The sequence below is a fragment of the Balaenoptera acutorostrata genome, chromosome 8 (genome assembly GCF_949987535.1).
Source record: "Balaenoptera acutorostrata chromosome 8, mBalAcu1.1, whole genome shotgun sequence".
NCBI lineage: Eukaryota > Metazoa > Chordata > Mammalia > Artiodactyla > Balaenopteridae > Balaenoptera > Balaenoptera acutorostrata.
Window position 1 is genome coordinate 65,401,774 of NC_080071.1, and position 27,430 is coordinate 65,429,203.

Below are 27,430 nucleotides of genomic sequence, written 5' to 3' on the forward strand. Positions count from 1 at the left end.
ATTTCACCCTCCATGAATAATGTCCTTGTATCATCACCCCTACACTGAAATTATGGAAGTGAGGAAAGAAAAGCTTCTTGTTTTTTGGTGGCATTTAACTTTAAGTGGTTTATTTCTAGTTTACATAAAGCTGTTTTTGTACAAAATCACTGCTAATCAATATCATCGGCAATAGTCACAACTACAACCAACCCTATTACTATCCTTAATGAGCTCTTACCATCTGCCAAGTATTTTACATATGTTTACTCATTTAATCTTCAAAACAATCTAGGAGGTAAATTATCCCTATTTTACAGGTGAGGAAACTGAGGCTCAGGGAAGATACATCATGTATCCAGGTCATAAATCTAGGAAGTTGTAGAGCCAGAATTCAAACCCAAGTCTCCCTGACTGCAAAGCCCTGCTCTTAACCACTCTGCAGTACTGCCTTTCTAATAATGCATGGTGCCTTCTTGGGTAAATTCCCCACGGGGAGGAGTCTTTCCACTTTAATCCACTATAAGGCAAGGGGTTGCAGGTGCTGGGAAACATAATGAGCTCCACCTTGATAATCACTCTGAACAGAAAATGCCCAAAAAACAAAGCACAAAATACACATCACTCCCCAGAGTTATCCTTCTAACACATCCATTGGAAAGAGGGGAGAGGGAAAAGAAGAAAATGCTCTGGACTCACCCCCAAAAAAGACTCTCTGCTTCCCCAGAGCCGTCCAGTCTCCATACTAGGCGGGACATTGCCTGTCTCACGTCACTAATGAAAAACTGTGCTCATAAGCATGAATCCCACACCCCCAACAAAGCTCAGCCTTCTTGCCTCATCCTGCCTTCTCTGGTTTCCTGCGGGGAACAGGAGATGAGTCATGGCTGAAGCCTGGGAGCACTGCAGTGTCTTCTCGTTACTTTACTCACTGACTTGAGAAAGAAAGACATATAAATAAAAATGACCTCCAGGACAATATCAGAGAGAGGGGAAAAAAAGCTGAAAATAGCAGGAAGCTTTCGCCTTGATGTATGTGGACTGAAGGACTTGAACCCAATCTCCAGTGGGAACCCTGAGTGGCACCCGAACCTGAGCCACGGGTTCAAAAGTTACCTTAGGGGACCTTCCCATGAACCAAGCGAGGGCACAAGGGAAAGTCAGTTCGGAATTAGAGGAGAGCATGCCTAAGTCCTGTGGTGTGAGGAAGCAATGTCCACGCTCATCCTCCCGTGGGAGTACCTTCCAGGTTCACGGTGGTGATGGCTTCTAGTCACACATTATGCACTCCTACCTCAGGGAAGCTCCTCTGTCCTGCATGAAGACATTTCGCAGACCCCCTCCCCCCAGAACATTAAAGCTGAGAGGGGCCTTAAGATCCGGATTGTTTGGCAGATGTGGAAAATGAGGCCGCCAGTGAGGTAAAGCGATGTGCTCAAGGTCACAAAGCTAGTTAGTGATAGCATTAGAATAGAACCCAGGTTTTCCTGATTTTCCAGCCAATGAACTTTGCATTGTACACTTCCTTGGTGACACAGTCCACAAACCACCACAGAGTACCCGGAGGACAAGCAGTGAGCCCGAAAAGAACTCTCACCAACACATCTCCCAGCCTAGATCCAATCACCTATTTCTCCCTGACAACACTCTGATTCTGCTGTTTATACTTTCGGAGCTTTTCCCTGTTCAGCTTGTACTGTGCACGCAGTATGCAAAAACCATACCAGCAATACACTGTCAGGGACTCATTAAAAAACCCCCAATGACAGTAATTGCTCCTACGATGCTAACCCCAAGAAGAGATACCAGCCCTAAGCTTCCAACTCAAACCAGAGAACAAAGACCAGATTCAAGGAAAATGCTAATCTCACTCTTTTCTCTGCAAACCCCACTCTTCCAAATTATCCCATCGCTCCCAAGATCAACATGATTCCTGGGAGTCACCACAGAAGTCCTGAGGAAAATATACAGTCCCCGCCGGTCCCCAGCGCCCTTACCACACACATAGCAATGTAATCACTTTAGCAACTTCTCAGTAACAAGCTCATTAAAAAGCAATTCTGCCATCTCTCCATTAAAGCATGCGCCAGAGAACAATGCAAAAGGGGAGATGCCAATTAATTATAGAATGATCACCTCTAATGAACTCTGAAACCCTCCTGCTGTTGGTGACTTTGATGAAAAATCACGGATGCTGGAAAAAGAGTGAATAGGGACACCTTGGCTACCTTGTTCAACTGTGAATTTCAAATGTACCTCCTCGGATTCCAGTGTTGATCCAAACTGCAAAATTACACTGATAAAACCATGAAAAGTGTCAGGAAAGTGACAAGTGCACATATCACGTACGGTTGTGAGTCACACCACCAGAGCCCCTGTTCAGGCATCCTCAGTAGTGTCTGATTCTACACCGTGGTTGGCATTGCCTCTGAAAGTGTCTCCGAGCCAGTGAGTGACAAACCCATGTCCTGTGCTCAGGACACCTGGAGATCCTAAGGTAACGAGTGAGTCACCTGCTTCCCCACCCAGGCCCACCTGCCTCTCTACACCTCCTAGTTGGCATGGATGCCACTTCTCGGAACAGAGAGAAGCCCTTCCCACCACGAGGCTAAAGGAGGAAAAAGAAGAAACCACGTGCGGCCAACTTGTACCACTACCTGTGTGAGTCCTCTGGTGGGCCTTTAAGTGGGAGCTTTTTGTATAAACTTTCCGGCACCCGTTAAACTGACAGCGGTGAACCCTCTTCTTGTTTTCGGGGCATGCCTCAGCCCCTACCCCTCCTTGTTCACTGTCGCTCTGTCCACTCTTAACTGTCCCAGCTGCCGCCACGGCTGCCGCTGCTGTCGCCACCCCTCCCACCTTTACTGAGCTGAGTGCAGCCTTCTTGGCCACCAGTTTCAACGTCACTGTGCCATCCACGGCTGAGAGAGTCTGTGAGGTTTTGACCAGATGGCGGCTGAGCTCAGGGGACGAGGGGGGCGTTAATGAGGTCACTGCGTTGAGCTGGGCCTGGTTGACGGCTGTGTAGCTGTCTAGAGAAGAGCTGGTTGGCTGGAGGCTGAGGCAGGTCTCAGATAGCAACTTGTCCCGAGAGAGCAAAATGTCCACTGCCGAACTCTTCTCACAGATGGTCGCTTCCACAGGGAGCAGCAGGGGGTCTAAGCGCCGGAAACTTTCCTCAATGCACGGGGGAGGAGAAGCACGGAGGAAACAGTCCAAGTCCTCCCCAAAGGTCTCCGAGATCCTCCTAGGCTCCGTCTGCAGGTAGCGTTCCAATTCAAGGCATGTCTGCAGAGGGGAAGGAGGGAGGGAGAGAAACAGCCATCAGAAGCAAAGAACACCATAAGACCACATGTTGACAGGCTGAGGAAGAAGATACAGGAAGGAACAGAGAATGTTTCATGGCTCGTATCTGAAATTCTCTTGTTGAAAGGTCTGACCTTGTTATTTCCTCCCTGGACACTTCTGAAGGGTTCACAAGGGTCACATCTATAGGTAATGGGGAACTAGAAGCCCAGAAGGGCTGTCTCACACCATCAAGTTCCCTGAGAGCATTTAATGTTAAAATGGTCTCATGCTCCACAATCCAATTCAGCAGGTGAGATGCTCTAAGCCTCCCTAGGAGTTCCCACGCAAGCAAGAAGCAAATAGAATCAGACAAGGTTTTCATATCGAGATAAGACTCCCCACAGTCCAACTTAATTTTTCAAATAGACTTTAGCAAGTCACAAAAATAAGCCAATTTTCCAACTTGACCTGAAGAATAAACCATACCCACCCAAACTAAGTCATGAGCTGAACCAACAGCAAGCCCTGCCTTGGGAATGGATTCCCTAACCAGCAGGAATGGACACTGTTCTAAAGAACGCCTTGTATAAAACCTTTGATGCACATGACAAAACCCCCATTGTTTACAGCAAGTTATTCAAAATACAATTGCTACATACTGTGTGTCAAGGAGCATGAGTCCCATTACAATAGTTTGACATCTCTGACTCCATGATAAAAATAAGTTCAATCATAGCTATTTGAATTGTTAAAGATAAGACACAATCTATTTCAATATAAAGTTTTCACCTGGTAAAGAAGTGAGGAAAAAGAAACCAAAAAAACCAGAAAGGTTCAGAGTTTCAACAAATCTTCATCCATGGTGCATGTAAGTCTTTGTAATGGGGGAAGCGCTTTTATGGCCAAAGCGGATTTTAAGTTTATAATCTAAAAGCTCTCCTCACTTAATCCTACTCTTCCAGAATCTGGTAGAAAACCATGGTGCTAACTTATATTATCAGTTCAATTTGCTCTAACTTCTGGGGCTTCAACAAAGAAACACTGATGGCAAATTTTAAATGTGACTAGCTCCTAATGTACTGCCTCTGTAGAGCTTCTATGTTTTCAACCAGTGTTCTGATTCTAGGTTTTTATTCTGTTAAGAATCTATTTTAATGATATACCTAGTTGCGTTGTATCTGTCAAGGATTTTATTTTGGTGACATTTCAAAAGATTGGTTTTTAATCAGCCTTCTGGTAAAACTCTGCATTACTGAATAAGAAAAGCAGATTTTTAACAATGAATCACCTTTGGGTCTCACTATTGATTTTTAATAGGATAAACTAATGAATGGTTCCAATCTTCATTCAACCCTCATGTCACACGTGTTCACTCAACTACTGTGTTCCCAGCAAGGTGCAAGGCTTTCTGTATGTTAGAAGGAGAAGACTGTGATAGAGCCATGTGATGTAGATGCAGAATAAACAATTACAAGCTAAAAATTACATGAATTTATAAGCAAAGTGGTACCAAATAACATAACAATAAAGTATGTTGATAAGTTCTTAGGGGATGAGTGGACAATGAATTCTGTACTCTATATTATGGAGGTATTAATCAAGTAAAGCTTATTGGAAAAGTTAAGTTTGATTATATTTTGCTTATTGATTAAATAATAGCTCTTGCTGAGTAGCTTCCCACCACTTTATATCCGAAACAAGTACTACCACCTTCTCAGGTCTAGGAATTTGTCTTATCCTTATTTGCCCCTTTTCTGAATTCTATGTTTCAGAGATTTTCCCTTTCATTTTTCCATCTCATTGCTAAAAATTATCATTTACTTCTTTCCAATATTGAAACCCTCAGTGTTAGCCCCAGCCAATTCACTTCTGAATTATAAGATATTAGCCCTGAAACCTCCCTTAAACCTCCCCTTCCCTTTTTAAACCATCATCTACCAAGTACAGTGTCTGGTACCCATCAGGTACATAATGTCTATCAAACAAAGATAAAATCAACTTTATGCTATTATTTTGATCATTCTATTCTACTCCACTCTACAAAAGCCACCTGCTGACCCTAACCTGGACTAGGCTGAGGCTAGCAATCCTAGAAACGACCACTAATACATGTCTTCTAGAACATAATTGTAATGCTCCTTTAGCTTTGCCCAAAGAGCAGAACCAAACCTTTGAGACACAGATATGTTTCAGGTAGAAATCAGCTGAATCATGGGTTATAAGAGGTCCTTGAGGCAGTTCCCGGCCTCACACACACAAGGATTATTTCACACCCACAGTCACCAGTGTCTATGGATAGAGCTTTTGGATGTCATGTCATCTTACATATTTTTAGCTCAAAGAATCAAAAGTCACTAAGAAATTGTTGTGATTATTAGGAAGCTCAGATCTCTTCACATTCAGAGTTCTAAGGAACTGAGATATTCTAAATGCATTTACACACTCTTCAGGGAGGATAAAAAATAACCTACCCAGTATGCCCTAGTTTGAATCCCAGAACACATGGATCACACTAATTATCTAAGGATGGAGATACTTCCCATCACTAAAATATGGGAAAATCTGGACCACTTAAGAGAGGCCATCACTTGCAATCCTAATACAAGGCATTCTTATTCCATCTGAGAGTTAGAGAAGCATGAGTACCCATCAGAATGTGCTGGGTAGCCTTCTGAAATCATTATGGAATATTTTTGTCTTGAGAAATCTACTTCTTGTAATATTTGGTGGTGATGAAGCTTAGATAGAAAAGAAGACTTGGTCAACCAGAAACTCATCAGGAGTGTTGGAGATTAAAATGTTAAGGATGAGGATTTCAATATTAGATTATTTCCAAGCAAAAGAGGCAGTTTATCGCCAATGTTTTTGAAAAATAATTATAAGAACTCCCTTAAGAAATGCCTATGATGTTTAATTGGAATATAAGGTATCAGTATTTACTCAGAGATTTTAATACATATACACACAGAGGTATATATAGAAATAAATGTGTATATGCATGTATGTGTATATATACATGTATTTCCTAGCTCTGTCAATGAGAAGAGTCTACAAGCAAAGACACTCCAGTAGCAGTGAGCACACCTGGCATGAAGATCTTGGTTTCTAAATATCACTATCCAATAAAGGGAACCAGGGTGCCTTGGAGAAATAGTTGATTGAAAGGCTGAGGCAAAGAAAATAAAGATGAGGCCAGAATATACGGTCGTATCAGAAGATAAAGAAGTGCTCATAAAGTGATGGAGGCATGTCAAAAAGACTCATGAGCCAACGTGAAGGAGTTCTCAAAGCCCAAATCTAGGCAATGTGAGCAACAAAAACGAATAACGATAAAAGATTCTAACCCATGGAATACAATTAATATCCATGAATCCATAGTGATATAAATAAATGGTTGAATAAATAAATAAATGGAGGAGATAGATCAGCTCCTACTTATAATAAAATTACAATTAATAAACATAGAAGTATTGAAATAGAAGTATTAAAATAGAAAATCGCCATTAGTCAAACAACAAAGTAGTAATGAGTACAGGCAAGAATCACCAATGGATGTTAACATTAATAGATGAAGGTATAATGAGAAACAAGATATTTGCCTAGTCTCAAAGCACTCCCCCAACAAGACATTTATTAATCACAAAGACAAAAATAATAATTTTACAGTAGAGAAACCTGGCATGCACCACCTTCACCATATGATGAAATTTAGCAGCATATTGATATCATGCTCCCCGGACATGACAGTCTGAAAAGGGCACAACATTATTCTGTGCCATTCTTGCCAAAAGTACCTAACTTCAATCTAATCATGAGAAAACATGAGACCAATACAAATTGAGGGCCATTATACAAAATAACTGGCCGGTATTCTTTAGAAGTATGAAGGTCATGAGGAACAAAGGAGAAGCTGTCACAGATTGCAGGAAACTAAGGAGATAAGACAACTAAATGCAATGGATCCCTGCCTGGATCCTGGAAGAGAAAAAGGACACCGGTGGGCAAAATAATGTAATTCAAATAAAGTGTATAAATTAGTTAATGGTATTTTATCAAGGTTAATTTCTTGTTCTGATACTTGTATTATGATTATGTAACATTAAGGGAAGCTGCAAAGAGTGTATACAGGAACGCTATGTACAATTTTTGCGACTTACTCTAAGTCTAAATACTTTCAAAAGAGAGAGACAGAGAGAGAAAAGAAATGCCCATCGGCACACTAGGAGTGTCTCCAGATTGCAAATTTCGATACAGAGTTCAAATGTTTGTTTGTCCACCAGAACCAGAGATTTACTCTGTTCCAATGACACTAGCCAGCAAACTCCAAATTGGCGTCAGCAGATGTCAATTTAATGACATAAATCATGGCTGTCTGGTACCCCACCTTGGAGAAATGAGGCTTTCCTCAGCCTGACCTAACAATACAACTTAGGGCTTGAGCCACTGGATCAGCCTCTACCTTCTCAAAAATCCACTACCGTCAGCAATGGGGATGAAACGCACCCAAGTGCAAAGTGACTTTCTTATGATTTATGAGTTACAGATGAGTTTTGTGAAGGCTCTCCGATATCCCAATTTCGAAATGCATGGCTTCTTCTAGTTTCCTAACAAATATCACCTGAACTTGGTTTTGAAATGATCACCCTGAAACATTTTAAAATACTCTCTCCATTCTCTACATAGCCTTCTTGTTGAAACATGCTTATTAAAATGATAATCCAAGACCTAATTTTAAAAAAAGAAAAAAATTCAAACCTGTTAACTGCCATACCTGCTACTTCTATGATAGGATCCACAGGCAGAATTTGACAGAAAACAGGATAATCCAAGTCTTGCAGGACAAATTAAGTTCACCAAAATCTCCCTGCTGTTGGCAAGAGGTAGTTACTTTCACAGGATCAAGAAATATGTAAGAAACTTGGTCATATGTGGGCATGATGATGCCAAGGTTACCAAATGGCTCTTGTTCAACCTGTCCTTATCTCATCATAATTTACATGAAACTTGCCAGTCAAGATTGCAAATATCTCCAGGCGCTTTTGCCATTTCCCCTAAAACCCTCCCCTAAAGGGTTTCCCTCACCTATTTTTCCTCTCCTTAACTTCCCCTCATGCCCATATGCTTGACACAATCTTTCATTTTCTCTCCCACTAATCGTTCTTTCATCCAAAGTTCAGCATAAAGTCTATCTCTTTCAGGAAGCCTGGTTTAGGAAACACAGAGTTAAGAAAATATGCTGGCTGTCAAGTGTTGAAAGACAACCCTCCTCAATCCTGGACAATTAAACGGTGTCTCCAAAATGAACCTAAGGGTCCATAAATTGGTAGCATGTCTGGTTTATTAAGATTATGATCCCCTTAAAAGCAATGACCATATTGTTTAAATCACATAGGTCTCAAACAATAAAAATAATCTTTTAGAGCTAAATTCTAACTTTGCTATCTCAGATGGCAGATATGTCTAAGTATTTGAAGTGGCGTACCACTGTAAGAACTTTCTAAAAAATAAGCTTACCTCACAACCCCCATCCATCACCACCGCTGAAACTATACCCATGTTTTTAAAACATAAAAAGTTCTAGTTTTTTTTTCTGTCTTTTAATTAGAACATAAGACAAAGCCATTGGTCCAATATTCTTGCCACCACTCAATAACTGTGTCATTAGGAGTAGTTATTTGTAGTCTTTGGATCCACATATACTTGAGTTAGTGAGTCAAAAAAGAAATAGAAGAAATAAAAGAAATGGCATTTTGCTAATGATTACTTTCTGGAATAATATAGTCATTGAAATAAATTGCCACCTACACTACTACCTATGTTCATAATCAATTATCAGTCATTTGTGTTCCCTTTAGCCAGCTGTCCTTCATTCCAAGTATTCCACCTATTTCATTCACCTAAAAGATCCAAGAGTTAAAAGAACAAAGAGATCAAACAAATTGGGGAAAGAACATAGAGGCAAAAATATGGGGAGATACCAGCAATCTCCTTCATGGAAACTTGCAAAGTCATGCTTCTTCTGAGATCAGACCTTGACCTACTGATGTTGATGATAATGATGATGCCGATGCTTCCAGCAAGGAAGGGGTGAATTTTGGTTCCCAAAAGAATGCTCACCCAGGTAACTGCACACGCAGGTGAACTGCACTTGGCTGCCCATGGGAGCCCCTTCCTGACATTTGTTATGTGTGGTTTTGTCACGTGCTATTAACCGTGGTGTCACAGTCCCCAAAGAGTCTAAAGTATAGAAACAGGGAGACGAACCTCTTACCTTTCTCCTGGGAGTGTCCCAGAGCTTAATTACTTTTCTGTGCTCTGAAATTCACACACAACCCAGAATGGAAATTCAAAGTGACACAAAACAAGCCACTGACAGTAGGGTAATTTGTGCTTCTTTTGTAAAGCAATCTTCTAAAATACTCATTCTTTCTAACATATTATTAACTAAGTTCACACTTCACACTTTTTGGCAAAATCTTTATTCTTCTAACTCCAAGCCAACTTGAAAACTCTATAGGATTGCAAAGATTGATATTTATGGGAACTTTGTGATTTTTTTTTTCCCCCTCTTCAAAGGATGGTATGATGTAATGGTTCTGACACATTTCTAGTCTTTCTAAATTAGGTCAGAGTTGAAAGATGGGAAAGGAAGTTGAAAGCATGGCCAGAGTTCTGGTACCGTTTTTCTGAGGGATTGGGGGAGGGAAAGGAAGCACCATAATTGATAAACTCAGTAAGCCTATGCGAGAACCTCACATAACAGGCACCTCAACGTTTTGCCCATCTCCCTGGGTTTCGACATTTCAAACCAGTTCTGAGGAGAAGAAATGTAACAGTGAACCTAACTCGTGGCAGAGAGGAGGTATGAACCAGTGACAAGAATCAAACTTGTAAGACCTAGAGATAGATTTTAAACAAACGTTCACTTTTTCTTGACTTTCACTGTCAGAAAATATTTGGGTGGAAGGTTAGGAGAGAATAAATTCTGTCTAGAAATTGTGGGTGAGCAAGTATATGGTATAAGTGAAAATCTCTTACTGCATTTTTTAGCTATTAGGTTAAAAAAAAAGAATCCACATCAATAGCACACCCCAGAGGTACAACAGTATTACCCATCATTGTCAGAACTGCTGAACTCCGCAAAACCACCGACTACTGTAACCAGTGTAAATGCCATTCCTTCCCACTGTCTCTCACATCAGCTGGTTGCCGGAGCTGGAACCAAATTAAGTATTTCCCTCTAGTAATCCGTAAATTCTGAGAGACAGTGCTATGCAAATTAACTGAATTCTAAACAAACATGAAAGTTGGGAAATCTCTACCAAAAACCCCTTCAGTGTTTCTCCTCCCCCAACGATTTTCAACATACAAAGAAAATATTTGTTGTATATTTTTCCTTTGGGGAGACTGGAGAGAAAGGAGACAAAATTAAAGACCTGGGGAGAGGGTGACGTCTTTGAAATAGACAGCCTCAAATACCCCTTTCATCTCCCAGAGATTCTTTAGTTGCAGCGCATTAAAAACAAACAAACCAACAAACACCAAACAACTCAAATCCGAATTAAGAGTTAAGGCGAATTTTACAGCCACGTAACCTGTGCAGAGTTGGGGCCCAGGTCTTGTGCTCCTTGTCCCCCAGGCCTCCCACAACCTGGAAGAGCTCTTTCCTCCTTCACAGTGTCTGTGACCCTTAAAATTCAGTGTCCACTAGGGATAAGGTGGCCCATGCACAAGAGGCCGTCCTATCTTGGTTCAGGGTTGTTTTTCCATATGTTACTTTTCAGAATACACCAATGAGAAGTCTATCACTCTGGCCTCTACCTACAATTACTGCATCTACCCTCCATCAGCCCTTAAGGAGGGTCACTCGCTCTCACTTGGCCACTGAACTATAACTAAATTCAACTTCTGAGTGGTGCAGAGACACCGCTGCTCGTCACAGCTAGGTCACAGAACACGCTGGGGTCCACTATCAACTTACTTCCCAGCTAAGTCTCCATTTAGCTTGACACACACTGGAGGAAACCCCATTTGTTACTTTAGAGCTTGAAAATAAGTTTCATTAGATGTCTCTGCTTCAGTTATTATACTTCCATGGACGAAATAAAATTCATGCCTTAATAGTCAATGAAAAACCATCCTACGCTAGAGCAAAGACCCAGATCTGGGCTGAGAGTGTGGTTTAAAAAAGAAACAAAATGCACAAGAGACACCCCCAAAGGAAAAGCCCATCGCTGTGCAGGAGAGGGCCAAGCAGTCCTTGCTCGAGAAGAAGGGCACCCTGCTCCAGCAACTCATGAGAGCCCAAGGACTCGGGAGAAGGCCTCCCCCCTGAGGAGTGATGCTTCGCAAGAACAATGACCCTGACAGTTGCTCAGCTTCACCATTAATTCTCCATAAAGAGCAGTTTTTGCGATGAGCGCTTGTGTCAGGAGGGGCCTGATGGTTCAGAAACCTGTAATTATTCTTGGCTCGCCACCCCCCCCACTGCCTCTGCACCTGTGTCAGTGCAAGGCACCAGCTGGCCATGTCTTGCCTCCTGCCTCTTAAAGGGGTGGATTGGGGCTGGGAGGGGGCGGGTGGGCAGGGGAGCCTTCATTGAAAACCCGCACTCACATTACTTGCCTCTTCTTCCAAAATGCAAAAACAAAACAAAAATTTTAAATTCACCAATCTCATCCCTTCCCCCAACGGGTCTTGCCAAAGGAAACAAATAAACATTAATTGGCTAGAGAGCCTTCATTCAAACCAAAATTACTGCAAAACACAGTAACAGGGAAAGGTCTGACAAGGGGTTATTAATCCTGTTTTACAACCCGCTCTTACTCACCCCCCTACCCGCTCCTGTGAACTTTGCACACACACGCACACACCCTCCCCAAACTCCCCGGGCCCCTCTGCACTGAGTGGCCAAGATCGGAACATGCCGAACCCATGACATCATCTCCCCTTCCTCTCCCAAATCACTTGCACAGGCTGACTCAGGCTACTGGGATTTTTTTTTTTTTTTTTAAAGCAAGCTCAATTCATTGACTCCCTTCTGGACCATTGTTATATCCTTCTCAGTCGGGTAAATTAAATATATCCTTCCTCTACCTCCCATAAAAAATACATATACATACATGATTGTTTTTCACCCCGAAGCACAGCTGCCCAGGTGTACAATGTATACACCCCCCCCACACACACACACACACAAACCCACTCGAAGCTTGAATTTCCCAAGAACAACAGGTTCAAATCCCATCGGGGCCCTCAGTGGCAGTTGCAATTTAGTGGCTGGTGATCACAGAGGATCTTTTCAAAACCAAGAGAGTTTAAGAACTTCCACTGTGGAATGTTGAAGACAACGTAAGGGCACTAAGAGGAATGTTTGTTTTGCTCTTCAGACTTCGAAAAGTGACAGCCAAAGACATAATGAAACCAAGCCCTAAGCCGCTGTTCCTGACATAGATGGCTGTACATTTACTTAATTCAGGGCCCTTGGAATCAACTTCCCAAAATATTTAAGGTGCCTGTGTGGGTGTGCCACTGTGCTGCACACCCCAGTTAAGGAAACAGGCCCTGTGTACCCTGAAAGGCAGAAGCAAGGGGGTTAAGAGTTGGCCCTGGAGACAGACTGCCTGGGTCCAAAATCAGGTTGCACTACTTACTAGCTCACATCACTGCTGGGCAAGTTACTTGACCCCTCTGCCTCAGTTTCCTCATCTGTAAAGTGAGATAACAGAAGAACCTACAACGCAGAAGTGTGTGAGAGTTCAATCACTCTCAAGTGTCAAGTGCTTATAACAGGGCCTGAAACACACACTGTGGATGCTATAGCCAATATATAATGTGTTCTTTTCATTACACATCTAAGAAGGAAATAAATATATCAAGGGCACGGAAAGGGAAGATAAAAACACCAAATAATTATCAATATAAAGCAAAGCTGTTGAGTGGAAAAGGTTAAGTGAGCAGGGGACTCCGGCTGCATGATCGACCTCACTGGGCTGTTTTCTCACCTACCAGGTGAATGGATGGGGGTTCTCAGGAACCTACTAGTCTGGAGTTCCAGGAGGCCATGAAATAGTGGTGGAAGGGTAAAGAAACATGGGAACGGCTCCTTCAGAACAGGTTCGAAGGAACAGACCAATGGCTTTGCTGCCCAACTGGCTGGTGAAATGAAGGAGGCTGCAAAACCCAGAAGAAGGTGGTCTTTGGCCTCTTCACAGGGACCTCATGGCCTCGCACATGAAGCTTAAGACACTCACTAACCCAGGTTTACAGATACTATGAAATGAATTCTCTGGTTCACCATGGATATGAGCCTCGCCAGCATCTAAATATAATCTTCACTAGAATATGGGCTCCTCAAAGACACCCGGACTTGTTTTTGACTCATGGCCTGATTCAAACATTTGTCTTGTCGAATGAATGAATGAATGAATGAATGAAGCAACTCTCAAACAAACAATTCAGTCAAAATGTCAACACATTTGATCACAATTCTGGTCAGGCATGGGTCGAAGAGTATGATACAAGCCCAAAATTCTTCTTCCTTCACCAAAAGAACACCAGAAACAATATGTATGCATACATAACCAACAACAGTCCTTGTAGGCTTCAGCAGTATTTTAATATTTAATTACAGGTGATATTTACTTGGCTCTTCAATGTTTTTCATTAAAGAAAAAAAAAAAAGTTTAAATGCTTACTGTCTGGGATACACCCAGCATTCCCAAATGAGAGGCACATTTAGATTCCTACAAGGCCATAGGGCAGCCCTGTGTAGGAAGTAAAAGCCATTTCCTCCTCTCAGAGAGTGTTCCTCTTCCTCCTGCCACTTCATCTTTTCTCCTCTGGCCTCCAGAAACCACCAGGAAGAGAAGCCATAAACACAAGTGGACAAGATGCTGTTCAACTCTCATTTTGTATTGGTAAAAAGAACCTGGCCTGGGAATCAGATTCAACACCTCCCTTTCCAACACTGCCTCTTCCCTTCCCACTGAACTACTAACCCTGAGCAGGGAGTTCATTTCCTTCTCGCAAAGTGAGTGAACCACCCTCTCAAAGACCCCTTCCAGCTCAAATTCTTGCCAATAGTCCTTCAATGGCCTGCCATCACACTTACTTCCTCGCCATGCAAATCAGATCCTACGTGAACCAGTCTTGTTTTCTTCACCTTTTAACCCCCCTCCCATTCACACAAACACACCAAGCGCAGAGCCATAGTGCCTGCTATTCCTGCACCCCAGAATCCAGACTCCCCAGGTCATGGCATACCTGTTTTCTTTTAATCTGTTATGTTTTGGTTTAATTGCCACCTATTCAGAGAGTCCTTTGATCTGCCTAGATAAACTAACCCAAACACCCTATTCATTCTCCCTCAGACTACCTTGTTTTATTTGTTTTTTAGTTACTTACCAAGCCCTGGAAAGATCTAAATTATTTGTTTTCATGTTTATTGCCCATCTTTCCCTACTATTAGGGAAGTTCCAGCAGAGTAGGGACCTGGGCTTATGTGCCAATGAATCTCCACACCCAGCACAGGGCCTGGAAAAGGCATCTAAACATACTAGTTTAATGGGTAAATGAATCAATGAAGCCATTAGTCAATCCGGAATTCCAGGGAGGACGTTAGCTGGTCTCACCAGCCAGGAAAGCTATCCTAAAATGTCTACCTTATTAGGTCAGAGGGCTCCATCGATGTTTCTCCTCCATTCACATTTTAGCACCGAGAAAGCACTCACTGACTCATACTCATCAGACTCAGTAAGATGGAATCTCTGCTCAAGACAAAGAGATCAGTCTTGGGTCCTCACACCTGCCCATTTCAAACAGATGCAAAGAGGGCATTTCTTCTCAGGAGTCTGTATTGCATCATGTGCTCCAAGTGTCGCTCAGATGAACAAACCCACCCTCTCCTGGCCTCCGCAACCAGGTTCTTGTTAACTGGTGCCCTGAGGGAACAGATTAAAGATAGAGGCTCAACCATCTTCTATCATTTATTCCCATTTCTATTACCCAAAAGGACCTCCCTGAGAAAGGCAACTCTGGCCACTGGTCTCTGAAGCACTTGAGGGTCACATCCATTTGGTTCCCAACATGGGCATCCCACATTCACTGATATTTCGATGAAACAGTGCATTCAAATCTCGCAGGCAGGGAGGACTCATGTTTTCTGTCATCCTAAATAGCCGCACACTTCACTTACATAGGTGAGGTCCTTGGAAACTCCTGTTTTGGCCCATTCTGGTGACCTTCCCATAAATTCCTAAACACAAAGCATTTCGTTCCTCTCCATTCCCTTTAAGAATTCTACATAAAAAGATATCTCTACTGAGAGATGCTATTTATTTCAGTATCATTATTTCACGGATACAGAGCCCTCAAACACTGAACCTGGAAGGAAGCCAAAATCCAATTAAGAGGGTATGGCGTTTAAACTAGGCAAGAGCTAAGGGTGAAAATATTGAATATAAGCTGTACAGGGTCCCTGTGTGTGTATGAACACATGTATGCGTGTGTGTGCACATGCCACTGACAATGAAATGTAGATTCTTTTTCATGTCTTTCGGATGCCTTTCTCTACACCCGTCATTGTTCCCAGAGTCACAAAGTCATTCCCTTTCCTGTTTGTTATGTTAGGCAATAGGAAGCTTTCACATGATGGCTGGAAAAAGATGAAGGAGAAAGAAAGAGAAGGTTTTCCATCACATAAAGAAAAGAAAAATTGTGCTTGGCCCATTTCTGAACCACATTCTGATGTTGCAGATTTCAAATTAACAACTCAACCCAACTGGACAGGGAGGAATCAAGTACTGAGGCCCTGAAGTTTGGTTTCCAGTAGCTTTGGCATCTCATTTAACCTTAGGTGGCTCGCCTGGTACCGCAAGACATGCACTTTCAGGCGCACCAGACTCTCACTGAAGAAGAGACACTAATTTGAATCATCACTGCCATCCCCTCTCCCCTTTGTTCCTGTCTGAACCAATTTCCATACAGTTTCAAAGAAATCATCAGCCCATGCAAAGGGAAATCCCAATGGAACAAGAACTACATTAGCAGCATAAGGGGGAAAATCTAATTTCCAATCCAGTTGCTTTGTTGTTTCAACCTCCAAGGAAGGTTGCTACATATGCACAACATAAAATTAAGTTTTAAAACGCCACCGTGATTTAAAATTAATAGAAACTCTCATGGGGAAAAGGTGGTTCTTAGTACAAATCTCCTTACACAATTGAAGGTCAACTCTACCAGAGCTTGTGGGTGGTCTGGGTCTTTGAGGTCTCAATCATCTCAATCATCTCAGCCAACAAAATATTCTAGAATGGCATATATTCATTGAAACCAATGCACATGCTACTTAATAGTTTATGGTGAATGAATTCACAGTGTAAGGTAGTATCCACATTAAAAATTCTTAAACTACCTTGTTGACAGACCTCACTGAGATGTATTTTAATGGTCCAAATTAAGGATTCCATTTTGGCATGACAGGATATGCCAATGAGACTTCCTAGGGCCCTACTTACTGGAATAAAACTCATGGCAAGACACCAGTGTGACTACATCATTAATTAACCTGAACCACATACCGGAACATTGCTGCTAATAAAACTCCCCTATAAAGAAAACATGTTTTCTCTACTGAGAATCCTGGAATGTGGGCCCCAGCAGAGCCACAGCCTTAATTTAGGAGATATTTTGATGTTGTGTCTATATCTGCAATTGCCATAAAATTTGCTTATATTTGGTTTGATCTTCAATAAATTGAGTTCTTTTTTTCCAAATTTTATTTTATTTTTAATACAGCAGTTCTTATTAGTTATCTATTTTATACATATTAGTGTATATAAATTGAGTTCTTGAATGTGTTTCTTGGAAAAATAAAATTAAAATGCCATCCCCACTATCAGGATTTGCAAACAACTATATGAATGAAAGGATCACTTTTGCTAAGGCAGGGATGCTTTATCTGTGCTGTTCTTAAAAGCATACTCTGAGCTCTGAACCCACGATTCACTGAATCAGAGATCTATAGAAACCTTCCATTTTCTCTAGAAAACAGGCTGACAGAATCGGGAACAAATCATAACTATAGCAGCCAGGTGAAACTGGGACTTTTCCAATCCAATCCATATGAAATGACATATACCTTTTTTTACAGAGAATTCTTTTGTGAAAAGCTTCTGAAAATGGTTGTCAATATTTTCATGTAACCTCAAAGTCCCCCGTGAGACCAACTAGACAACAAGGATTAAAATCCCCATCCTATTGATGGGGAACCCAAGCTAGTAAAGAAAACTGGGTTTTCCATACTTCTATAGCCACACTATAGACCAGAAACAGAACCAAAAGTTTCTTGCCTTTTTCCCTTAGGCTTTTTTTCTGGTCCAACTCTGAACCCTCTACCACGATCTCAAAACATTCTAAAAAATTCAACAAACCATCTGCAGTAACCTTGAAGCAACAGGATTCCTGAAAAAGGTTCAGGATCTTTCCAAATTGTAAACACAATACCCGATCCCAAATTTCACTTCACAAACTTTTCAGCTACGTATGTAATTTCTACGTAATTTCTCCTGGTGAGAACAAAAAGAGGTCTTAGTTTTGACAACAGCCTTTATTAAGAGATTTCTGAGTTTTCTCTGACTGTTCCAAATCTTGGTAAAAGTAAATAGTATTTTAGTCATTCCAATCTGTCAACATCAAGTGTCATCACTGAGATAGAAAGAAATGGAACCAGTATCATTTTTTAAGATCTGAACTGAGAAAATTTATAATTACAGTTTACTAAGAACCTAATTTTACTTGTTTATTGGATTAATACCAAATATATGAAAACTGTAAGTGATACACTTTTTTTAAAGGGGGTATTTGCATTTGTCATTCAACATTTGAAAAAAAAAATTCCTAGTTTTAATAAACATAAAAATGCATATTTCACTAAACCAGATTCAACACTCCCCCCCAACCCAGTGCCCTTCAGAATACTGGATCTTAGCCCATTTTCAACACCAGTATTATCAATCACTCATTTCTTTTGTTCGAGATTCAAATAGAAAATGCAGCTTGAAAAAGAACATGGAAGGATTAGAAGCAGCAAGAAGAGGAGGAAAAATAGTAGTAATGGAAAACAGATGAACAGCAAGCATTTCACTTCTGTGTAAAAATCCTGGATGCCAGTAGCTCTTATCAGGTGACATACCTCTAACCAAGGGGATCCATCAAACTTTGGGCAGCAAATCAACACAAGGGCAAAACTGACACTTAGCCCTGCTCCCTACATGGAACCTAAACCTTAATTTTAAAGTGGTTTTATCTATCATCATTTGGTAGTAAACTAAGAAGAAAGAATTATTATTGCCATTCAGAAATGTGTAGTTGTGGAAGACCATCTTTATTAAAAATCAAGTAATTTAGCATCTTATTGGGAGGGGGTACCTAATCAATCTGGGATATCAAAATCTTTTAACTTTGGGACTTTTTATAGGTATATAAAATCAAAGGCAATGTGGTGTCACGGAGAGAACACAGACCAAAGTCAGGAGGACTTTTTTCAGCTCCTCCTATGTAATTAGCTTTGTGGCCTTCCTGAAGTCACTTCCTCTTTGATCCTTGGTTTCTCGTGACCAAATCTTGCTTGCCTCAAGGAAGCAAGGCATGATGAAGATGGAATTTACTATTCTGATCCCTCTGTTTATAGGAGTCTTCAGGTATCTCGATTTCAGATTCTGGACTGCAATTTCTGCCCAACCTCGCAGGTGAGGTCCCATGAAACAGGGCCAGATAGTTGTCCTTGAGATGCTGGGGTAGGCAGGTGTTGTTTCTAAGGATCCCCTCCTCTAGTAGTTATCAATGCCCTTCCTGATAAATCTAGGTCAGGATTCACAAACTCAAACACCTACAGGAGGCTAATACACATTAGTGAAAAGAATATGACAGCAGAGACTGGTGGGAACTGTGGTAAACACTTCCACCAAGTTTTCCTAAGAAATTGCTTATTTGAGGAGAGACCCAGCTGGAGGAAATCACAAATGAGCAGCACCTTCCTTCGTCTCCTGCTCAGCTACTCTTGCCCAGCACCACGCAGCTGGAATCCCTGCTCTCAAGAAGAATCTTGACACAAGAAAGGGAAATCTGCAGAGATGTCACCACGAAAAGTCAAGCAGGAGAGGGTAAGCGCTAACAAATCTACAAGAGCCTGGAGGTCTGGCACCAAGTTTTAAACCTCCCTCGGGCTAAGCACAGTGCTCGGTATAATCAACAGCTGCTCAATAAATTCTTCCTAAATGAATTTTTTTAAAAATCTTGATTAGGAGTCACTATTACTTATCATTCTGTGCTCTTCTCAAGGGTGACTGGATCAGACTGGTAACTTTGTCTTAGCAGGATAACGGCCAGGGAGGAAGAACTCCGCTACGATATGTAGGTTATACCCATTTGAACCCTGTTGGCCTTTCAGGGGCAGGTACTGTATTTGTACTTCTTTTAAATTAATTTAACAGTTATTTACTGAGCCTCCACTTTACATCAGACACTTTGCTAGAGATTTCGGGGAATCCTAGGGCTCAATATCTACCTATAAGATGCCCATGGTATAGTAAGGACAGAGGCATAGAAACACATACAATTAAAGAGAACAGGGTATATGTGTGACCAATAGCTAGGACAAACAACGTGTTATGACAACACAGCAAAGGAACCAACTCACTCTCCTAGAGAGGTCAGTGAAGGCCACATGAAGAAGTCACATTTGAGCTAGACCTTGAAAATAAGTGAGCTTTTGTCAAATGTAGAAAGGGAACAATAACATTCTAGAAAGAGCACACAACATGAGCAATGATGTAGACACATGAAAGCCCCACTGTGTGCTTGGAAAAGGGTGAGCAGTCTAGGGGGTCTGATACACAGGGTATCTGTAAAGGGGCAGCAAAAAATGCATCCCCAGGGCCTAGAAAATGCAAACAGTTTTTGGCTGACAATGACGTTGCTGGTTTGTTCTAGGTTCAGCTTTACCAGTATACTTACTAAACAGCAATGGCTGTTTCTCTAGATCCTCAGTGATAATTCAGGGAAAGATCAAGAGCTCAAAAGATACTAGTGAGGCCCAATGGTCATATTAATGCTACCAAGTAATACTCCTGAACCCAAATGTTTTACAAACTCATCTAAGGCATTTTCCGTTTCAGATTCATACTAATTTAAGACGTACATATAACAAACCTTAAAATGAGAACAAAAGAAGATAAATATTACCAAAAAGAAATCTTAGCTTAAAAAAGTGCTACTGGATCATGCACAGAATTAAATTCAGCCCTGAGTTTCCTGGTAGCCAAGGCAAAAAGATCAATACTGAGTTAAGAAATTCTCATCATCAAGTAAAAGAAACATCATTTCCTCAGATATCAGTTGACCTGTGTATGTCACCTTTAAAGCAAGAAGAGGAGGAAGACAAGAAAATGTGGAATAAAAGAGAAAAAACAAGAGGAAAAAAGAAGATGATTATCTCCCCTTTTTAAAAAAAGTGAAATTTCCTCATTAAAACCATCAGCTGTTTTGTTGGTGAGGGGACCAAAGATTCAGTGCCTGGATGTGTTTTTTTCCTTTGTAGCCCCTTTCTGTTGATGTTTTTCTGGCTTTCTAAGCAAAGAGGAAACCTCGCCCATTCCTGTAGACATGCATTTATGACCACATTCTCCTGGCCAATAACCCTAGGTGGCTCCTTTTGGCACCTCGCAAGGGTGGAACGTCAATTGGATCTGGTCATGAAGCTGCTGCTACCACTCAGGTTGAACGCTGGCAAGTTCAGAGAGGGCTCCAGGGCAAAGCTAGCTCATTAAGGACAAAATGTGCAGGCACATTTGACCTTTGGAAATCCAGCCCTGGTTGGAAGCTTCCAGATTCAAAACAAAAGCTCCAGGGCTGGAAAGAGAGTTGGAGGAAGCGCACTGTGAGTGCTGGCCCCATCCCCCATACATTCCCCTGTGACTGAGAGCCTCATAAAATCAATAGAGCAGCATTATTAACTCCACAATATCATAACAGAAGGCTTTGCTCTCTGCCTTGGTGGAGAGCAAAGACGGCAGAAAGGCAGGCTGGCTCCAAGGGAAAGGATGCCTCATTAAAATCTTAACTCTCAGGAGGCAAATGCGTTTAAGCTCTACAGATGAAGCCAGTATTGCTATAGCACCTCCCCCACCCCCATAAAAATCTTGCCCTTGGTCAAGGAGCTGTCATAGTGGAAGGAAGTACAGGTAGGCCAAGCTAGGTCTGAATGACAAAGAGTTATTGTTTAGTGCAGACTTCCAAAAAGTCATGCCAGGGGGCTAACCCAAGGCAAAAGTTTCAAAAACATCATACAAATGTTGAGTCACAAGTTTTACAGCATCCCACTGTAGCTAACTTTTCAACTTGTTTTCCTGGGTCACCTACAAGTACCAAAATGAACATTTTCCAATGTTTTCACCAGAAGAAAATACAGAGCTTTTGTTATACCTGCATGGAAATGAAACCACCAGCCCTACGCTTGTGTCCCTTCTGATTTGCTTAGGACTCCCAACCAGCTGGGAGTCACTGCTTCCCTCTCACAGGTCACATGACCCAATTCAACTGCCTCCATCACCAAGTCAGTGTCAACAAATCTCATGCACACCCGATGAACAAGGTTCATTTCATGCTTTCCTTCACACGAAGGTGTACCTTGGTCTCTCCAGTACCCTGCCACCATCCCTCGGTAATGCCAGTAACTGTCACTGCAAGGCTGAAAACTGGCAGATGTTAAAGGTAAGCAAAGTTAAGTTTTCAGATACATCTTTATCCCCAAATCCTTCTTCCAATCACGCAGATCAAGCAAAAGTCTTACTGCTGTTAAAGTCACTGTTGTCTTCAGCGTCTCTAATTCCGGCATTTGATTCTAGATAGAAGGTTAAGCATCCCCTGTTGCAAATCATACTTACATCAATTCAATCCATTTGCTGTTAAAGAAGCATCACTCTTCCCAGAAAGGTTTTTTTCCCTTTAGCTATGTACCAAGCCAGAATCAGACAAATAGGACCCGATATGTTTATCGATATTATTCACATCACTCAACAGGACGCAATGGCAGCTCACCAATCCTGAGGCAGAACTTAAGGAACAGAATGTTCATCGTATCTGTATATTTTTAAAACTGCCACCACTGATGACCATAAATTACCTACTGCTTTTTCATATACAGATTTTATAAGGAAGTGCTGTACAGTAACATATCATTAAAGCCTTAACTGACATGCTTAGTCAAAATCTCTTGCCTGCCATGATTTGCTGTGTGACATGAAAAGACCCATTAGCTTTTCCTTTTCTTTACTTCCCTCGTTTTTTTTTCCTATGAAAGGAATAAAATAAATCTATTAGAAAAAAGAGTTGAGGTTAAAAAAACCCTTTAAAGAAAAATATACTTACTCAAACAGTAACAATACATATAGGATACAGAGCATGACAACCTCTTTGTTTAGCGATGTTAAAACTCCAGCTGCACACATAGAAGAGAATTTATATACCCGGGAGGAGACTAGTAATACATGAAATACAGGTGTCTAAAGGTTGTAAGTATCCTCAACCCAAAATGTCTGTTCCGTTTTAGATTTCCTTTTTGAGTGGTAACTATACACTTCCAGGAAAAAGGTTTGAGAAGAACATTTTGGGAAGTATATAAAAAAGCTATGAGATGGGGCTTCCCTGGTGGCGCAGTGGTTGAGAATCTGCCTGCTAATGCAGGGGACACGGGTTCGAGCCCTGGTCTGGGAAGATCCCACATGCCACGGAGCAGCTGGGCCCGTGAGCCACAATTGCTGAGCCTGCGCGTCTGGAGCCTGTGCCCCGTGACGGGAGGGGCCGCGATAGAGAAAGGCCCGCGCACCGCGATGAAGAGCGGTCCCCGCACCGCGATGAAGAGTGGCCCCCGCTTGCCGCAACTGGAGAAAGCCCTCGCACGAACCGAAGACCCAACACAGCCAAAAATAAAAACAAATAAATAAATAAATAAATAAGAAAATCCTTTAAAAAAAAAAAAAAAAAAAAAGGAGTCTCAGAATATCCATTAAAAAAAAAAAAAAAAAAAAAGCTATGAGATGAATAGGAAAATTCCTTAACTATTTCAGATGTGACTGGGAAAGTCACTGAAGAAATGTTCTCTCCTGACACCCTGTTCTTTTCCTTATATGCCAATCACAATGCATACATCCATATGTATCTGTTTATCTTCTGGGTCCGCCTCTAGACTCTAAGCTCCAATGACAGCAGGGACAATACCTGTTTGGGTCACTACTACATTCTCAGCGCCTAGCACAATGCTTGGCACATCCAAAGCCCTCAAGGAAGGAAGAGAAGGAGAAAGAGAGGAATTAAATGAATAAATTAAAGAAAAAGAACCAGAAGAGTGACATCACTAAGATGGCAATATATAGGTAGTTTCAGGCTTCACAAGAAGAACAACTAACAACTATTCATGGACAAGACATCGCTGAGAAAAGCCTAAAGAAAGAGAACCAAACAAAACTCACAGAGGAGAAATGAAGCACAACTACAAAACTGAGCATTCTCTACTTCCTTCTCAAGAATCCCAATGGTTTACTACAGACGAGTGTGACTATTCCGACTCCTTCACCCCTTGTTGGTGGATGACAAACTCTGATCAGCAAGGGCCAGCTGACTTCGGGGACTAGGAGTGAGTTCTGTTCTGACGCGAAGTGGCCGAGGAGAGGTAAGTGGGCAGGTGGAGAGGTAAGGGACAGAGCAGTCTCCACAACCAGAGTGTTTTGGAGACACAAGATTCTTCTGTTCTCATCTCTCCACCTCCGCCACTCTTCTGTTAAGGCTACCTGCCTATAGTCTTCAAATTCTTTCCATTTTTACTTGCAGGGTGAGGTCGGGGGAATTCAGGACACACTAGAACCGAACACACTCTGGGTCACTCCCTTTCCCTGACTGCTCCTGGTTCCTTTCCGGCCAGCGTTCCTCGAGGACAAGGGCCTAAGACAATGGACCCTTGAGCCCCGCCCCTGAGTCAGGCCAATGTAAAACTGTCACTGCTGCTTCCAGTCTTCCTTCTGCATCCTGAGCCCCTCCCCTTGCTATGCTGGGCTTCTCCCTGCCCTCCTCTGGAATTCCACAGAGGCACAGGGCTCCCTCTTCCAGAAGTAAATATCTCCCAGGACATCCTGGAAGTAAAGCTTCCAAACTTCTTTTTACTTCCTTCCCTCACTCCTGCCCAAGACAGAAAGTGATCAGTGATACTGGGAGAAAAAACATTAAGAAAAGAAAACATACTGGAGCCCGTGCTCCTCTCTTGTTGCCCTGACCTCTTCCTGGAAGGTTCTGCCACCTGCCGCGGGGGAAGCACGGAGGGGCCAGGCAGGCAGGCAAGGCTGGCAACCTGCTGTTCTGTGGAGCACACGCTTCCCGGGGCCGGGTCAGCCCGCAGGCCACCAGCGGGAGGGCTACGGTAAATACTGGGAAGCCAGAGTGACGTGGTACCGCCCAGCGGGGTCCAAACCCAGTTTTATCAATTTTAGACCTGATATTTAACCTCTCTCTCTCTGGTTCCCGTATCTGTTTTCTCAAATAGGTTAGGGAGGGGAGAGATGGGGTTAATTTATGAGCCCCACTAAAATAACGGCAATCATGGTATAATTATAGACAACTGTCAACAGTCCAAATTGTTGATAATTATTGATCTTCTCAAGAGGCTTGGTATTTTTTAAACGAACATAAGACTAAAATATATATATATATATATGTATAACACGAGGAAAATGTAAGTGGCCCATCACTCCATCACCAGGATTGCCTTAAAAAAATTAAAAGTAATGACCATACGTGAAGGTCAAAAACATTTAAACAGAACAGAAAAGGTATAAAAAGTAAAATCTCCCTTTTCTATCTCCCAGCACCCTCTCCTCCTTCTCCTCAAAACTGTCAATAAGTACTTATGTATATCCTTTTATTTGAAATGTTATGCATATCAGCCAAGAGACAGTTTTATTTCTTCTTTTTCCTCATTTACACAGAAGGTAATTGGCTTTTCATTTTGACAGCTGAGAGGTCCCAGGTACAAAGCGGCTGGGGAGGGGGATGGCCTGGATTCCTTCTCGATTCCCCCTCTGCCCCCTGCCCACAGCTCCCTTTGCCCCAAAAGGATGTCACCCTGCTTTCCAAGGTGTTCCCTCCTACCACACCCGCCCGACTCCCTCAGAGCAAGTGCCTCAAAATGAAGTTAAGTCATCTGACAGCTATAGAATAAGATGTCGCCACTGGGGGAAACACGGGACTCTGTATTGTTTTTGCAACTTACTATGAGTCTATAATTATTTCAAAATAAAAAGTGTTTTTAAAACGAAATAAGTTTGCACTTGACGGGGAAAGCCACAGTGGAGGAACCTGAAAGCGAGAGGACACGGAGTAACAGATGGCGACAAAGCTCTCTGATAATATAATGCGCCAACGCCAGCCCCAGCCTCTGCTGCTTCCATGGTGTTCACGGGCCAGGACTATAGCATCAGCCGGGTCTTGAAACATCTTAGGATGGGTTTGATTTTCTTTAAAGAACAAAACAATGTTTTCCAATAAAGCTGTTTGTTGCAAACTTGAAAATGTTACCACTAGATCTGAAGCAATTCATGTTTTTTTTCTTAATAGTTGAGTGCGCTTCTATCCTCTTTTAAAAAAATCAAAACTAAACTTTAAAAGTACATAAATATTTAATTTTGCAGGGAAAGGTATGGCTCTCCAGATGGGGAGTCCGTCCAATTCATGATCTCAAGCATCTTATGGTCACACTTCCCTGCAAATCACATTGATGGCAAAAATCCAGCTGCATACCTAAGTGTTTTGTCACATTCCTGACCCCAGAATCAAATTTCTCATGTGGGAGGTTGAGCCAAAGGTATGTCCTGACAAACCCCTACAGAAGTAGATTCCTCTCCCTCTCCATCGCCACTTCCCCTTGAAAATCTGCAGCCAGGGCAAAGAGGCAGCTGTGAGCTTCAGGGACCCCCTCCAACTCTAGCTAGGGAGAGGGGAGGGTCGTGGCTGCCATCTGACTCAGGCAGGCAGAGCAAGAGAGGCCCATGCCAAGCCTCCACATGGGCTGCTCCCCAGGACCATCAAAGCTGCAAGCCTTCGCTTTGAAGGAACGTAGAAAGACAGAGCTACTCAACCCCCCCAAACAGGGATGGGCTAAAACCCTAAGTGGCCTCATAGACAGTGATCCAGATGCACCCTCATTCCCACCAGTGCTCCAGATGAGGCAGTATGAGAGTGGGCCTTTGGACCTGACGCTCCAGGCCCCCAAATTCTTGTCAATAGGGCACCTGTCTTAAGCAGCATGGAGATCTGAGCATCCTGAGTTGAAGCGTTCATGGAGCTTGACCAACATAGTGTGGTCCTCATGTCAGAGAGATCAACCTCCTTTCTTATCTACAGTTACCTCCTACCAGGGTTGTCTTGGGCAGGATAAAAGTCCATGTCCCAGACAGCACGCATGCTGCTCTGTCACTCCAATCCTTGTGTAGCAGAAGCTGGGTTTCCCTGTAAGTCAGCTGAAAGGTCCCGGTAAGTCTAGGACTTCCTATCCAGGCAAGTCCCCATCTTCTTATCATCTAACAACATGTGACAGACATTGTGAATGAGTCATTTTAGCCACCCAGACTTCCACTTTCAGAAGCAAACTGTCCCCAGGGTTCTCCTTTCTACACAAAATCCAAACTTCCTTCATCCTTGGGCACCAACACACATACACACACAAATGCACACAATTGTTTCATGAGTGTGGTAAAATATTTTAACTTTTAAAAATTTATCTTAAAAAATCAATTAAGCTAAATGTATTATCTCAATCTAGAAGTTCTGACATACTATAGATACTAAGTTTACTTTTTCAAAATTTATTTAAAAGCTAGCACACACACACAAAGAAATTAGAAATTATGTCCCCACTTCTAGAAAACCAATAGGAAGATTTTTCAAAGTGCCATAATTAAGGCACAAGTAATAGCCCCATTTGAACAAGTAAGAAGCTATTATATCCCTGCTGAGAACACTAAATAGAAATCATAAGGAAGAAGAATGTCAACAAGGAGTGCTAGTTTAAGGTTTGAAACTAAAGCCTCCTCTGTCACAGAATAGAAAACAATAACAT

The 27,430-nt window shown here is 42.1% G+C and overlaps 1 protein-coding gene across 6 annotated transcripts in view; it reads right to left on the bottom strand.

Annotated features, from left to right (window-relative positions):
• KLF7 (KLF transcription factor 7) overlaps positions 1-27,430 on the bottom strand; it is a 111,717-nt gene that overhangs the window by 67,797 nt on the left and 16,490 nt on the right. For 4 of the 6 annotated variants that reach the window (XR_009008987.1, XR_451778.2, XM_007190602.2 and 1 more), the window contains one exon: positions 2,634-3,267. Coding sequence is in view for 4 of the 6 variants with exons in the window: in XM_007190602.2 (XP_007190664.1) it covers positions 2,634-3,267 (634 nt within the window). In the remaining 2 variants the exon portion in view is untranslated. The remainder of the gene's footprint in view (positions 1-2,633; positions 3,268-27,430) is intronic. The other 2 variants (XM_007190604.2, XM_007190603.2) reach the window with 1 other exon arrangement.